Source organism: Nicotiana tomentosiformis, chromosome 5 (genome assembly GCF_000390325.3).
Source record: "Nicotiana tomentosiformis chromosome 5, ASM39032v3, whole genome shotgun sequence".
Classification (NCBI taxonomy): Eukaryota; Viridiplantae; Streptophyta; class Magnoliopsida; order Solanales; family Solanaceae; genus Nicotiana; species Nicotiana tomentosiformis.
In genome coordinates this window covers 78,702,997-78,720,289 of record NC_090816.1, presented here as the reverse complement: position 1 = coordinate 78,720,289, position 17,293 = coordinate 78,702,997, and the positions used below count along the sequence as shown (strand labels likewise).

Sequence of the window (17,293 nt, the reverse complement as noted above, 5' to 3'; positions counted from 1 at the left end):
AATAATAAGTACAACTGTCTGAATAACGATACAATAATGTCTGAAGTACATAAATAGTAATAACCAAAGTAAAGGAAGGGACGCCAAAGCCTGGAGGCGAAAACAACACAGCTACCTTGAAATCACCAACGAAAATTGGTGCAACTCTCAACAATCAACTCTATCAATAGAACCTTGATCTGCACATAAAGTGCAGAGTGTAGTATGAGTATAAACAATCTCATATACTCAGTAAGTAGCTAGCCTAACCTCTGATTGAAGATACTGGCAAGATTGGCAAAGTCTGCTACTCACTTTAACTAGTTAACAAAAATAGAAATTAACAACAAAATTTATGGTGATAAAGGGAAGCAGCTCAAAATAACAAGTTCAACTTATTCACAATAACTGGAAATAAGCATGCTTTCCAACCAGATTAGTTTAAGCATCAATTTCAAGATATAGAGTTCAAATAGTATGAGGAAGATACGTCTATATACCTGCATGACGAGTAACAATGCCAAAATCAACAAATTCACAGTAAAATCATCGATAAGCATACTCCCACGATTGTATGGGTGCCTAGCAAAAAGCCCCTCACTCAACGCATATCAAGTGCCTGCACTCACAGGGCCCAAAGTATATGGGTTATCACGTCACTCCAGAGGAGCGAATCCTAGCTCAAGTGCTGATCGGATCAAAAGTCAACGATCACCATAACTCAGCCCAAATGGCCTAGTGCATGCGTCACCTCAATATCAATACCACTTAGCCTATAGGGGGCTTGGCATACACGTCACCTCAATATCAATCTCAATACGGCTCTAAGGCCCAATCTCAGTCAATAATCCGCTCAAATCATAATAGGCCAATATCTTACAAAATCATAAATCAATAAACCGCAAAAATTATACCAATGTGCCACAAATCCACTCAAATATGTAGTACTCAAGTAAGGAAACCAACAACATGTGATATATCTAGTAAGAAGTACATAAAAATGATGATATAATATACTGATATTAATATCATGACCGAAGAAAGTATGACTACAATCAAGCCAAACAACTCAACATAGTGAAATAGCCTTATCATGTCTCAAATAGATTAGCTCATAATCTAGACATAATTTCTAGCATGAATGACAGTCCAAGTAGTCGTACAAGTAAAGAAAACATGGTAACACAAAGTCATTATAGATAAACAAGGCACATAATAGCCTAAGTTCTACCCGGAGCATGAATAACTGCAGTGTATGCAAATACGCTCGTCACCACGTGCGTGCATCACCCCCAACCCATAGCAAGCATCAAAATATATGGGAAAAATACCTCAAGCCAAGCCTAGGCAAGACACTTACCTCAAGACGTGAGATTCAATACTCCAAAAAGCCCTTGCCTCTCGAATCTCCAAACGGGTCAAATCTAGCCAAAAATGACTCAATAACGTCAAATAATACTATAGGAATCAATTCCAAGTAATAAAGTTCTAATCTTTATCAAATGTCAAAAAGTCAACCAAAAAGTCAACCTGAGCCCGCCTTTCAGAACCCGACAAAAATCATAAATCTCGATCACTCATTCGCATACGAGTCCAAATATACAAGTTTTATCCAAATTCAAATTCAAATCGGGATTCAAATCTCAAATAATCACTCTCTTTTTTACAAAAACCCAAATTTTATCTCTTAGATTTCATAAACTAAAGGCTAAAATCAAAGATGGAATCATAAAATAAAATCAAATCCAAGTCAATAACACTTACCCAATTCAAGTGGTAATAATCGCCTAAACAATCGCCTAAATCCGAGCTCCCAATCTCAAAATATGATAAATGAATCAAACCCTCGATTAAAAATAATCTGCCTAGTGATGGTTGCTTCTACAGTCCAAATGTCTCTTCTGCGATGCCACATCTCCGGAAAATCACTCATAGATGCGGAATCCACTTAATTCCCTGACCAATCGCTTGGCAATACTCTGCTTCTGCGGGATGCCTCCGCTCCTGCACAATTGCTTCTGCACTCATATCTTTGCTTCTGCGGATTTTCTTGCGTAGCCAAAGCCTCGCTCATGCGATCCCAAGTCCGCTTCTGCGGACTCGTACCTACGGTCCAAACCTTGCAGGTGCGAAGACACCAGATAAGAACGGCCAACATGAGACCAAACCATCCGAAAACAATCCAAAACATACCCGAAGTCACTGAGACCCTGTCTAATTACATCAACTAGTCCCAAAAAATAACATGGACCTGCTCAAGGTCTCAAACCCCACAAAATAACGTCAAAACCACAAATCGCATCTCAATTCAAGCTTAATGATATAATAAAACTTCTAACTTTTAAAACTCATGCCGAACCATGTCTAGCCAACTCATAATAACCCCAAATTTTGCACACAAGTCCCAAATGACATAACGAACCTATCTCGTCTTCCGGAACCACAATCCAAACCCAATGACATTAAAGTCAATTCCCGGTCTAAACCTTCCTAACCTTCAAATTTTCAACTTCCGCCAAATAGAGCCAAATCAACCTGGGAACCTGCAAATTTAAATTCGGGCATACGCCTAAGTCCAAAATCACTATACGAACCTATTGAAACTATCAAAATACTATTCCGAGATGTTTACACAAAAGTCAAACCTCAGTCAACTCTTATAACCTAAACTTCAAACCTTGGAACTAAGAGTTCCAATTTACTCCAAAACCTCTCCGAAACCAAACCAACTATCCCTGCAAGTTACAAAACAACAAAAAAGCATACGGGAAGCATTAAATAGGGGAATGGGGCTCAAATGCACAAAACAACAGGCCGGGTCGTTACATTCTCCTCCTCTTAAACAAACGTTCGTCCTCGAACGAGTTTAGAATCATACCTGGAATATCATAAAGATGTGGGTATCGGCTCCGCATATCATCCTTGGTATCCCAAGTTGCCTCCTCGACTGATGATCTTACCCTTACTGATGCAATATTCTTAGGCCTCAACTTCTGAACCTGCCTATCCAAAAAAGCCACCGACTCCTTATCATAAGTCAAATCTTTGTCCAACTGCACCGAGCTGAAATTTAACATATGTGACAGATCTCATAGTACTTCCGAAGCTTGGGAATATGGAGCACCAGATGAATTCCCAATAAGCTGGGTAATAAAGCAAGTCTGTAGGCCAATTCACTCACTCTCTCTATCACCTCAAAAGGAGCAATATACCAAAGGCTCAACTTGCCTTCTCTCCCAATTCTCATCACGCCCTTCATAAGCGAATATTTGAGAAGAACCTTCTCACATTCCATGAAAGCTACATTACGAACCTTCCTATCAGCATAACTCATCTGCCTGGACTGCGTTGTACTAAACCGCTCCTAAATCAATTTCACCATCTCCAAAAAATCTCGAACGAAATATGTTCCCAATAATCTAGCTTCACTCGGCTCCAACCAACCAACTAGAGAATGATATCACCTCCCATATAAGGTCTCATTCAGAGCCAGTTGGATACTCGACTGGTAGCTGTTGTTGTATAAAAACTCCACGAACGGAAGAAACTAATCCCATTGGCCTCCGAAATATATGACACAACCTCGCAACATATTCTCCAAAATTTGAATGGTCTGCTCGGACTACCAATCCATCTGAGGATGAAATGGGTACTCAACTCAACCTGCGTGCCCAACTCATGCTGAACAGCTTTTTAGAAATGCGAAGTAAACTGAGTGCCACGATCCAAGATAATAGTCACAGACACACCATGCAAGCAGACAATCTCCCTGATGTAGATCATAGACAACTGCTCCGAAATGTAGGAAGTCTTGACTGGAATGAAATGTGCAGACTTGGTTTGTTTGTTCACAAAGACCTATGCATTGTCAAATCTCCTCAATGTCCATGGAAAACCTACCACAAAGTCCACAATGATTCGCTCCCACTTTCACTCTAGTATCTCAATCTTCTGAAGAGACCCACCAGGCCTCTGCTGCTCATACTTGACCTGCTGATATTTCAAACATCGAGAAACATATCCAACAATGTCTTTCTTCATCCTCCGCCACCAATAATACTGTTTCAAGTTACGATACATCTTCGCAGCACCCAGATAAATAGAATACGCGAACTATGAGTCTCCTCAAGAATCAACTCTCTCAACCCATCTACATTAGGAATAAAAATCTGGCCCTGAGCCGCAACACACCATCATTACCAATAGACACTTCCTTAGCACCATCTCATTGAACCGTGTCCTTGAGGAGAAACAAGTGGGGATGATCATATCGACAATCCTTGATGAGCTCAAATAAAGATGATTGGGATACAACACACGCAAGAACCCTGCTAGGCTCCGATATATCCAATTTTACAAACCTGTTCGCCAAGGCCTGAACATCCAAAGCCAAAGGCCTCTCCATTGCTGGAATAAATGCAAAACTCCTCATACTCTCTATCTTTCTACTCAATGCATTTGCTACCATATTGGCCTTCCCTGATGATAAAGAATGGTATATCATAGTCCTTCAATAGCTCCAACCACCTCTGCTACCTCAAGTTCAAATTCTTTTTTCTTGAATAGATGTTGAAGACTCAGGTGATTCGTATACACCTCACAAGATACGTCGTATAATGCCTTCAAATCATTAGCGCGTGTACAATAGCTAATAACTCCAAATCATGCACTGGGTAGTTCTTCTCATGGGGCTTCAACTAGCACAATGCGTAGGCAATTACCCTAGTGTCCTGCATTAACACACACCCAATGCCAACCCATGAAGCATCACAATAAGCTGTATATAAACCCGATCCTGAAGGCAAAACCAACACTACAGTCGTAGTCAAAGCTGTCTTGAGCTTTTGAAAGCCCTCCTCGCACTCATTTGACCACCTAAATGGAGCACCCTTATGATTCAACTTAGTTAGTGGGGTGGCAATAAATGAAAATCTCTCTACGAAGCGGCCGTAGTAACCTACCAAATCCAAGAAGCTCCTGATCTTTGTAGCGATAGAAGGCCTGGGTCTGCTCTGAAATGCCTAAATCTTCTTCAACTCTACCTTGATTCCCTCACTAGATACCACATAACCCAAGAATTCTACCGAGTCTAGCCAAAACTCGCACTTGGAGAACATAGCATATAGTTTCTTCCCTCAAAGTCTGGAGTACGATCCTCAAATGCTGCTCATGCTCCTCCTACTGTGAGAATACACAAATATATCATTAAAGAACATAATGATAAAAAACCCAAATAAGGCTAGAAAACACTACTCATTAAGTGCATTAAAGCTGCTGGGGCATTAGTCAGTCCAAACGGCATCACAAAAAACTCATAATGCCCATAACGAGATGAAAAGTAGTTCTAGGGATGTCTGAAGCCCTAATTTTCTACTGGTGATACCCCGATCTCAAGTCAATCTTCGAGAACACCTTGGCACTCTGAAGCTGATCAAATAAGTCATTAATGCAAATGGATACTTGTTCTTGATGGTCACCTTGGTCAATTGTAGATATTCAATACACATTCTGATAGACCCATCTTTCTTCAACAAACAACACCGGTGCACCCCAAGGTGAAAAACTAGGCCTGATGAACCCCTTATACAACAACTTTTGCAACTGTTCCTTCAATTCCTTCAACTCCGTTGGAGCCATACGATACAGAGGAATAGAGATAGACTGCGTTCCTAATGCCAAATCAATGTTGAAATCAATATCCCTATCAAGTGGCATACCCGGTAGGTCTGCTGGAAACACAACCGGAAACTCCCTTACTACTGAAATTGACTCAACAGTAGGAGTACCAACACTAACATCTCTAACGAAGGCATAGTATGCCAAATATCCCTTCTCAACCATCCGTTGAACCTTCAAGAATGAGATCACTCTACTAGGAGTACAACTAGGAGAACCATTCTACTCCAACCTCGGCAACCCCGACATTTCCAATGTCACGGTCTTAGCATGACAATCAAGAATAACATGCTACGAAGATAACCAATCCACATCTAAGATCACATAAAAATTCACCATCTATAACAATAGAAAGTTTTCCCTCCTCTCTAATCCACAAATAGTGATTGCACATGACCGATAAGCTCGATCTACCATAATAAAATCACCAACAGGTGTAGACACATGCACATGAGTATTAAGAGAACCACAAGGCATATATAGACAAGAAGCAAAATATGATGATACATACGAATAAGTAGAACCAGGATTAAACAATACTGAAGCATCCTTGTGGCATACCGAAACAATACTTATAATCGCTGTATCAGAAGCAATAGCCTCGGTCCTCCCTAGGAAAGCATAGCATCTGGCCTGACCTCCACTAGTCTAAGCTACCCCCTCTAGGATGACCACGTCCTGGATGACCTCCACCCCGAGCTGGCTGAGGGGGTGGTGTAGCAACCGGTGCGGGAACCATAGTCTAACCTCCCTGATTCACTGGAGCACTACAAAAAAGGGGAAATACTTCCTGACATGCCCCAACTCTCCACACTCATAGCTGCCTCTGATTAGGAATGCCTGCAGGGCTTGAGTTGGACCCCGTGAACCAGAATAGCCACTAGAAAAACCTGGTACGGACGAACCCTAAACAGATGAAGTGTGATGAGAACCCTATGCTAGAAGTGCACTAAATGAAAACTGCACAGAGGCTGCTTGACTGGGTGGCGACGAATGATAAGCTGCCCTGCTAGATTGGCCTCCCCCAAATCGACCTTGGCCTCCAGATAAGTCACCACTGAAGCTCCTTGAACGTCAGGACCTCTTATCCCTACCCTGCATCATCTATCTGGTCTCAATGCGAATGTGCTCAATATGACATGTTATCTTTATCCACCTCTCTAGCCATAGCAATGCGAATACCATGGTGAAATCCATCAATGAATCTCCTCACCCTCTTATCCTCAGTCGGTACCAAAATAATAGCATGACGGGATAGATTCGTGAACCTCATCTCACACTCAGTAACTGACATTGGACTTTGCTGAAGGTACTCAAATAACCTTTTCAGCTCATCTATCCTAGTGCGGGGTATGAAATGCTCCAAAAGACCCTGGAGAATTGAGCTCAAGTAAGAGGAGGCAATCTTATTGTTCAACCCATCTCGTAAACCTGCCACTACCTCTTAGCCGGAACCTGCATCTGGAAGGCGGTGAAGTCAACTCCGTTTGACTCAATGAGTCCCAAATTACGCAGAATCTCATGGCAATGATCTAAGAATACCTAAGCATCCTCTGAAGGCATACCACTGAAGCGAGTAGCATGCAACTTGGTGAACTTATCTAATCTCTTTAGCTCATTATCAGACATCAAGGGCATATCCTCAGGTTGCGGGGTAATAGTAGGCTGAACTCCCCCAACTGGTAACACTGTAGGAGTCTGATAACTGTGGGCCACCTGCTCTGGGGTACGGGTAGCTAGATTCTATGCTTCCCCTTTCCTAAGAAGTAACTAGAATAGTAGGAAATGCCTCGGCCTGAGCCAAACTCTCGAACAACCCAACCATATGGACCAAAACATCCTGAACATTTGGTGAAACAAATAGGCCATGGTGAACCTGAGCTAGTACCTCTGTATCATCCTCATAGTCATGAACCTGATCCTCAACATGAGCTATTGGTGGCTCCACAACAGCTGCACGAGCAAGGGCTCTAGCTACGATGCATGCTCTGCCCCTACCCCGACCTCTCACGGCCCTAGCCTGGGGTACCGACACCTTCTCAGCTGCACCTAATGATCATATCCTCACTGCTTGTGAGAGAATAGAAAATTAAGGATTCAGACTCAACGATAAACAAATCCGCATGATAAAGAATGAAAGAAGTGAAGTTTCCCAACAACTTTGTAGCCTCTCGAAGATAAATACAAACATCTCCCTACCGATCTGCAGGACTCTACTAGACTTACTCATGACTCGTGAGAACTAAGCAACCTAGTTCTCTGATACCAACTTGTCATGACTCCAAATCCCACCAAAGTTGTGATCGCGCAAAACACTGCTTGCTAGGCAAGCCAAGAATAAACATACAAAAATAAATTCCAATAACAATAAGGAAATTGTCTCAAAAGCGGAATAAAATGAATAACAATAGCAATACAACGATACATTTGAAATACCATCCCAGAATCTGGTGTCAACGAGTAAATGAGCTCTATAAAATAATAAGAACAACTATCTGAATAACGATACAAAACTGTCTAAAGTACATAAACAGTAATAACCAAAGTTAATGAAGGGACTCCAAGGCCTACAGGCAGAAATAGTAGAGCTACCTTGAAATCGACAATGGAAACCGGTGCACCTCTCAACAATCAACTCTATTAGCAACACCTGGATCTGCACATAAAGTGTAAAGTATACTATGAGTACATCAAACCACATATACTAAAAAAGTAGTAGGTCTAACCTCAGATTTAAAATAGTGACAAGATTGGCAAGGTCCGCTACTCACTTCCAACAGTCAACAATAATAGAAACAACAAAAATAATGGTGATAAAGGGAAAACAACTCAAAATAACAAGTTCAACTTATTCACATTAATGGGAAATAGGCATGCTTTCTAACCAAATCAGTTTAAGCATCAATTTCAAGATATAGAGTTCAAGGAAGATACGTCTTTATGCTTGTATGACAAGTAACAATGCCAAAATCAACAAATCCATAGTGAAACGGTGCCTGGCTCACCCTCATTCAGCATATACAAAGTGCCTGCACTCACATGGCCCAAAGTCCATGGGTTATCACCAGACTTCTGAGGGGTGGATGCTAGCCCAAGCTCTGATCGGATCAAAAGTCAACAATCATCATAACTCAACCAAATGGCCTAGTGCACCCGTCACCTCAATATGAATACCACTTAGCGCAATAGGGGGCGTAGCGCACATGTCACCTCAATATAAATCTCAATACGACTCTAAGGCTCCAACTCAGTCAATAATCTGCTCAAATCACAATATGCCAATATCTCACTATATCAAAAATCAATAAACCACACAAATTATACAAACATACCATAAAACTACCCATTCCCGTAGTACTCAAGTAAGGAAACCAACAACATGTGAGATATCGGGTAAGAAGTGCAAAGAAATGATTATATAACACGTGGATATAAATATCATAACTGAAGAAAGCATGACTACAATCAAGGCAAACAACTCAACATAGCGAAATGGCCCTATCATGTCTTAAACAGATAAGCACATAGCTTAAACATAATTTCTAGCAGTCCAAGTAGTCATACAAGTAAAGAAAACACAGTAACACGAAGGCATGATAGAAAAATAAGGCACATAATAGCCTAAGGTCTAACTTGCTCTCCTCCCGAAACCCGAAGAACTCATAAATACCGATCACCTATTCGAATAAGAGTCCAAATATAAAAGTTTCATCCAAATCCGACTTCAAATCAAGGTTCAAATCCCAAATAATCACTCTCCAAAATTTGTTGCAAAACCCCGAACTTTCTCCCTTAGATTTCATCAACCAAAGGCAAAAATCAAAGATGAAATAAAATCAATTCTAAGTCAAGAACACTTTCCCCAATCAAAATGATGAAAATTGCCTCAAACATCGCCCCAATCCGAGTTCCCAATCTCAAAATATGATAAATGAAGCCAAACCATCGATTAAAAATAATTTGCCCAGCGATTATCGCTTCTGCAGTCCAAATGTCATTTCTGTGATGCCGTATCTGTAGAAAATCCCTTGCAAATGCGGAATCCACTTTGTTCCCCGACTAACCGCTTCTGCGGCAATACTGTGCTTCTGCGAACTGCCTCCACTCCTCCGCAATTGCTTCTGCGCTCATACCTCCACTTCTACGAATTTGCCTGCCTAGCTGAAGCCTTGCTCCTGCGACCCCAGTTCTACTTTTATGGATTTGCACCTGTGGTCCACACCTCGCAGGCGCGAAGATACCAGACCAGAACTGCTAACATGAGACCAAACCATCCGAAATCAATCCGAAACAGAGCCGAGGCCCACGAGACCCCGTCCAATCACACAAACCAGTCCCAAAATATAACACAGACCTACTCAAGGTCTCAAACCCCACAAAATAATATTAAAATCACAAATTGCACCTCAATTCAAGCTTAATAAACTAATCAAACTTCTAACTTTCAAAGTTCATGCCAAACCATATCTAACCAACTTGGAATAACCCCAAATTTTGCCCACAAGTAATGACATAACAAACCTATTCCAACTCCGAAAATCATAATCTGAACCCGCTAATATCAAAGTCAACTCCCGGTCAAACCTATGGACCTTCCTAACTTTCAAATTTCCAACTTCCATCGAATAGAGCCAAATCAATCTAGAAACCTCCAAATCCAAATTTGGACATACGACTAAGTCTAAAATCACCATATGAACCTATTAAAACCATCAAATTACCATTTTGAGATTGTTTATGCAAAAGTCAAACCTCGGTCAAGTCTTACAACCTAAGCTTCCAACCCAGGAACTAAGTGTTCCAATTTACTCCTAAACCTCATTAAAACCAAACCAACAATCTCCATAAGTCACAAAAACAAGGAAACATATGACAAGAATAAAAAAGGGGAACGTGGATCAATGCACAAAATGATTGGCTGGGTCGTTACATATATACATGTCGCCTCACATGTTACGCGAATATTATATTTGTTTCACTTGTGTTGTGATAAATTGAACTAAAATTTTGGTGTTGTGATGTAAGAGTCAACCAGAAAAAATTTGAAATGAGAGGGCAAGAATTGGAGCAAAAAGAGAAGAAAAGAGCACAAGGAGGCAGCGTAGCGCCCAGGTCAGCGCTTCGTGCTACTTGGGGCACTGGAGGTAGACCCAAATTATTAACTCCAAGTCCAACGCAGGGTAGTGAGATGCCCTACCCTTGACGCTGAGCTCGAAATTTTTTATATTTCGCCTGGGACTTGGTTTTTACGGCCCTACACGACCCTAACTCGTATAAAAAGGGGTCTAAACCTAATTTGAAGAGGGAGACACCACTTTGAGAGCCTATTACTTGGAGGAGCACTCAGGAGCAAGGATCATCAGTTTTCTTTCATTTTTCTTGGTATTTTTAATCATTCAAATACTTATAAATTTGCTTAGCATTATCATGTGCGGATAACACCCATTAGTTCTGGGGTTGTGATAATCCATGAATGTTGTTGTTTGACATTAACTTCTCCTTTTTGCTATTATATGGTTCTTACTTCGATTCTGTGTAATTGCTTGATTGTCTTGTCACCGATCAAGTTCTATCAACTATCTAGATTATGCTTGATAAAGCTACATTAAGATTAGAGAAGAAATGAAGGAGGCATGATCTTATCTCTAAAGTAGGGGTGAAATTTGTGGTTAGGATGAATTATACCTAGTCATCATGCTTAATTGAATACCGTATTCTTAATGCGTTCTTGGTAGGTTAGTCTAATAGAAATATAGGAGTTAATCTATCTTGGGCAGGCACGTAGTAATTTGGAAGAGTACTACGAGAACATACGATTCGGTAAATTAGTAACCATAAGCGAATTGCATTAAAGGGGAATTAACTAGAATGCAATAGGATTGGTGAATCGATACAACCCTAGAATGTTTCTCTCTATCGATTTCACAACAACAACCAATTTTTTGTTATACTAGTTTAGTTCTTTGTTCTAATTGTTATCTTAGTAATAATAATAACAACTAAACCACTTGCTCGATTTGACTTGATATAAATTTTAGTTGAAATTAGTAGGTAGTTAACGACAAGTATCTGTGGGTTTGACACTCTATGCATTACTATATTACTTGTTGAAAACTTATACTTGCATGGGCATTTGGGAGTAACAAGTTTCTGGCACCGTTGCTGGGGACATGAATATTAACTGCTTTACTAGCTTTAGCTTTTGTTATTTATTTCGCTGAGTCTAACTTTTCTTTGCTTGGTTGCTCTAATCTCAGGAACATAGCTTGAATGCGACGGGATAAGAGTCAAGATAGAATTCAAAGTTTTGATACAGCACTAGAGTGAATTTTTCATAGGAGGTTGAGATAAGCAAGGGATGTAAATAATCTTCATGCACTTGTTCAACTATCTGTTGAGAGGGCAAACGTGTAACCATTGGCGGTACAAGAGGTGGCAATTTCCAGCATTGCTAATGTCACCTCTAGTATCGTGAAGCCCAGGATCACTTGGCACTTTGAGCTTAAACAGAGTATGGTCCAGCTGCTACACGTACATGAGCAATTTATGGGTCTATCACATGAGGATCCACAATAACATATTTTGAACTTCTTGGAGATCTGTGATACTTACATCATAAATGGAGTTATACCGGACTATGTGAAACTCACACTATTTTCTCTCTCTCTTTTGTACGAAGCAAAACGATGGTTGAAGGCGGAACCAGCTAACTCCATTACATCATGGAACGATCTCGCTCGCAAGTTCTTAGCTCGTTTCTTCCCTTTAGGCAAGATCGCAAAAATCCAGAGTGAGGTACTCTCTTTTAAACAAAAGGAAGACGAGTCCTTATATTCTGCTTGGAAAAGGTTCAAGGGGTTGCTTCGAAATTGCCCTCACCATTATTAGACTAATGAGGTGTTGGCTCATACTTTCATAGAGGGACTAAGATCGTGGTAGATGTTGCAGCCGATGGTCAAGTGTTAGAGAAAATCATTGATGAGATCTATGCAATTTTGAACAAATTCTCCAAGAGTAATCCTAGTTGGAAAAGCGAAACATGGAGGCATACAGTCTGCAAAACCACTGGGGTCCTTGAGTTAGATGTTGTGTCTGCATTGTCGGCACAAATGGCTATATTGGTGAATCGGTTCAAGAAAATGGCTATGGTTCTAAATAAACAACAAGCTCAACCAGTGTAGCAGGTACAATCATTTTGCGAAGTTTGTGGAGAAGGCCACACTAGTGATTTATGCCCACCAAATCTAGAGTCAATATGCTTTATGGGTAATTTAAGTAGATGTCAAGCGAACCAGTATGGGAACACCTACAATTCAAACTAGAGGAACCACCCAAACTTTTCATGGGGTGAAAATCAAGGTGCTCATAATCAATATAGGCCACAAGCTCAACAATACCAGTTTCGAACGCCATAGGTTGATCATTCTACCAATCCAATGGGTAATACTGAAGAGATGCTAAAAAGGATAATGGTTGATAATTAGAATCAAGCAATAACTATTCAAAATTAGGAACGAAAAATGGGGCAACTTGGTAGTGCCCAAAACACTCGACCAGCTAGGGCCCTTCCAAGTCATATCAAAGAAAATCCCAAAGCCCATGTTAATACTGTGACACTACGAAATGGAAGAGAGTTAGTGGAAATGCCCTCCAAAACGAGGAAATAAGGCACTTTTGGTGAGAAAATGGTTAATGCAGAAGATGTTGCACCGGAAGAAATTATTGAGGAAAGGCCGACGAAAGAGGGGGTGACAAATCCACAATTACCTATAGTAGCTAAGCCACCCCCTATCCCGCAAATATTGAAAAATGTGAAGGACAATGCTGCATACAAGAATTTCTTGGATATTCTAAAGCAAGTACAAATCAATATTCCTTTGGTAGACATCTTTTAGGAAGTGCCAAAATATGCTAAATATCTCAAAAATATTGTGGCAAACAAAAGGAGGTTAGATGTGTTCGAAACTATGGCAGTCATAAAAGTATGTTGCTCGAGAATTCAAAGCAAGTTTTCTTAGAAGTTGAAGGATCCAAGGATCCAGGGAGTTTCACAATTCAGATGTCGATTGGTAAGCGTGTAGTTGGGTGAGCCTTATTTGATCTTGGAGCAAGCATAAATCTGATGCTGCTATCTATGTTTAGACAACTGGGATTAGGTGATCCTCGATCCACCACAGTAATATTACAATTGGCAGACCGATCTCTGACTAGCCCCGAAGGGGTGATAAAAGATGTGTTAGTCCAAGTGGGGTCTTTCATATTTCCCTGTTGATTTCATTATCCTAGACTATGAGCCTGATCAGGGAGTCCCAATTATTTTGAGGCAACCATTCCTAGCCACGGGACGAGCTATCATTGATGTTTGTGAAGAACATATGACAATAAGAGTTGGTGATCGAGTAGAGATTTTTAATTTTGACAAGGCACTCAAGTTGCCATCCTACTATGAAAATTTAGCCATGATTTTTGTTGTGGAGAACAATGTGACCACAATGATGCCATATATGAGTCTTGTCGACCCCCTTGAACGAGCTTTATTGAGGAATGAGGAAGAAGTGAAGATGAGTTGGTGGAGGAAATTGAGCAAGTTCTTAACATGGCGTGCAATTATATTCATGGGCTTGGAAGATTTGAGGAGTTGGATCGTCTATTGAAATTAGCTCCTCCTAAAACATCTATTGAAGAAGCCCCAAAAATGGAGCTTAAACCTCTACCGGCGCACTTACACTATGACTATTTGGGAAGTGCCGAAACATTTCCAGTGGTCATTTCATCTAGCTTGATTAATTTGCAAGAAGAAAAGCTATTGCGAGTGCTTCATGAGCATAAGAGAGCTAGTGAGTGGACCATTACAGATATCAAAGGAATCAGTCCATCGTTTTGCATGCACAAATATTTTTTGGAAGATGGACATTGTCCAAGTGTCGAACAACAAAGGAGGCTGAATCCCATTATGAAAGAGGTCGTAAAGAAGGAAATAATCAAGTGGCTAGATGCCGGTATCATCTTTCCAATTTCAGATAGTAATTGGGTGAGTTTTGTGCTATGTGTGCCTCAAAAGGGCGGGATACTGTTGTGGAAAATGAGAAAAATGAGCTAATTCCTACTCAAACGGTAATGAGGTGGAGAGTCTGTATTGAGTATAGGAAGCTCAACAAAGTTTCCCGCAATGATCACTTTCCCCTCCTATTTATTAATTAGATGTTGGACAAACTAGCTGGACATGAGTACTATTGCATCCTTGATGGATATTCCGGGTTCAACCAGATTGTTATAGCTCCAAATGATCAAGAGAAAACAACATTACATGCCTTTATGGTACTTTTGCTTTCAAGCGGATTCCATTCGAGCTTTGCAATGCACCAGCCACTTTTTAGAGGTGCATAATAGCCGTTTTCACTGATATGGTGGAATAGTTTGTAGAAGTCTTCATGGATGACTTTCAATCTTTGGGTCATCTTATGATGATTTCTTGAAGAATTTGTCTACGATTCTAGCATGATGTGAAGAAACGAATTTGGTGCTAAATTGGGAAAAGTGTCATTTTATGGTACAAGAGGGTATTTTTGTGGGGCATAGAGTTTCAAAGAGTATATTGAAGTTGACAAGGCTAAGGTGGAGGCAGTCGCAAAATGCCGCCATCATCTCTGTGACTGGTGTCCGAAGTTTCTTGGGACACACAGATTTTTATAGATGCTTTATTAAAGATTTCTCTAAAATTGCTACTCCCTTGTGCAGGTTTCTTGAAAAGAACGTGGTATTCAAACTTGGTGCGGCCTGTCTGAAGTTATTTGATGAGCTCAAGAAGAGGTTGGTGGCTGCGCTAATCATTGTGCAACGAGATTGGTCCTTGCCATTTAAACTTATGTGTGATGCAAGAGACCATGCTATTAGTGCCCTGTTGGGCCAAAGAAAGGACAAGATATTTCACCCCATATATAATGCGAGTAAGACTCTTGATGATGCACAATTGAATTACATCACCATTGAGAAGGAGTTGTTGCCGGCTGCGTGGGCATTAGAGAAATTTTGATCCTACTTGGTGGGAACCAAAGTCATAGTCCACCAGGTTGCTACCTTGTATCACTCGCAAGATAGTTGACAAGCTGCAGTTTCGAATAGAGAATAAAGAAAATATTGGAGAAAATTGTGAGTGTGAATAGAAATAACTGGGCGACAAAGTTGGATGATCCCTTATGGGCATGTAGAACTGCGTATAAAACACCAATTGAAATATCTTTGTACACGCTTGTGTATAGGAAGGCATGTCACTTGCTGGTTGAACTTGAGCATATGATTTACTGGGCAATCAAAAAGTTAAACATGGACTGGATGCTGTGGGTGAGAGGAGACTCTTGGAATTGAATGAGTTAGATGATTTAAGGCTGCATGCGTATGAGAATGCCAGGACAAAGGGTACTATTGTTCACTTTAGACTTAAGGTTTTTCCTGGGAAGTTAAAATCAAGGTGGTCGGGTCCGTTCGAGGTGGTGATGGTCACCCCTTATGGTGTAGTTGAGCTACGTGCTTTGCTTTAAATGGTGAAAGAACCTTTTTGGTGAATAGGAAAAGGGTCAAACATTATTGGGGAGGTATGGTTGATAAACAAATGATCGAACTAATACTCGCCGATGAGTAGGCGACGTTAAATCGGGCGCTTGTTGGGAGGCAACCTATTGTTTATCACATTTGTAGATTTGTTTTTTCTTCTTTATTAAGGAGGTTAGAATAATATTTTGATTTTCCTTGTTGTTGTTGTTGTGTCATAAAATTGTAGGCATGAGTGGTATTGGCACGTGAAAAAGTTGTACAAAATGTTCGGGCGGAACAACATGAAAACACAGGTAGCCTAGCGCCTAAGCTAGTGCCTCGTGCTGCAACGGCTCTGGGATTATGCTCAAAATTTCAGCCTAGTGCACAAGCAGCACATCGGGCTATGCGGGCGCCCAGGTAACATTTGTTTTATTTTTTATTTTATTTTATTTTGTTTAAACCCGTTGACCCATGACCCCGATGCAAATACCCATTTTTCCTCACATAATAACCCATCCCCACTACCCATTCCACCATAATAACTTAAAAGGAAAAAAACTAGACCTAACCTTTTCCCTGCTCTTACCCGGTCATCTTTCTTCCTCTCTTGCGTCTCTCTATGTCTCTCTCTCTCTAATCTTCCTCCTCTCCTCTCTGCAAATTCAGGTATGTTTCTCTCCCTTCTACTATACCATTTCTATCCCATTCCCCTCCACACCTAAATGAGTTTTCGCCATTCCCAATTTTCCTAGTTGAAAATTTGAAGAACACTATTGGGGAGAGTTTAAAGTGTGGGCTTTTGATGAATTGGTTATTTTGATTGACTTACACGGGGTAGTAAAATATAAGTCCCAATACCTTGTTCAAATTTGAGAGGGTAATCTTGATACCCCATTATTAGAAAATATTGAACACACTTTATACCCACCAAGTGTTTGATAAATTGCATGAGAAAATAAATTGTGCGGCGGTGAAGTCTGAGTAGCCAAACGTTTGTGTCTGCTATTTAGGGCTAAGTTTGGGGTGTTTTGTGGGTGATTTTCTATGCCCGAGGTTTGAGATGCTTGAATGCCATGCCATATCCGACTTGCACACCAATGTCAGG

General features: G+C 40.6%; 1 protein-coding gene across 1 annotated transcript; it reads left to right on the top strand.

The window, feature by feature from the left end:
• The first annotated feature begins 14,350 nt into the window (after positions 1 to 14,350).
• LOC138892618 (uncharacterized) lies at positions 14,351 to 15,688 on the top strand. The gene is made up of 4 exons (XM_070176355.1): positions 14,351 to 14,686; positions 14,857 to 14,973; positions 15,235 to 15,311; positions 15,394 to 15,688. The coding sequence occupies exons 1-4, from the start codon at positions 14,351 to 14,353 to the stop codon at positions 15,686 to 15,688; spliced, it is 825 nt and encodes a 274-aa protein (XP_070032456.1).
• The last annotated feature ends 1,605 nt before the right edge of the window (positions 15,689 to 17,293 follow it).

What these genes read in the sequence shown, in the direction of transcription:
- LOC138892618 (XM_070176355.1), top strand. Translation starts at nt 14,351, where the DNA reads ATGGAGCTTAAACCTCTACCGGCGCACTTACACTATGACTATTTGGGA. An exon ending in CAATTTCAGATAGTAATTGG is followed by an intron (nt 14,687 to 14,856) that starts GTGAGTTTTGTG and finishes TTTATTAATTAG; the next exon opens with ATGTTGGACAAACTAGCTGG. An exon ending in CGCCATCATCTCTGTGACTG is followed by an intron (nt 15,312 to 15,393) that starts GTGTCCGAAGTT and finishes TCCCTTGTGCAG; the next exon opens with GTTTCTTGAAAAGAACGTGG.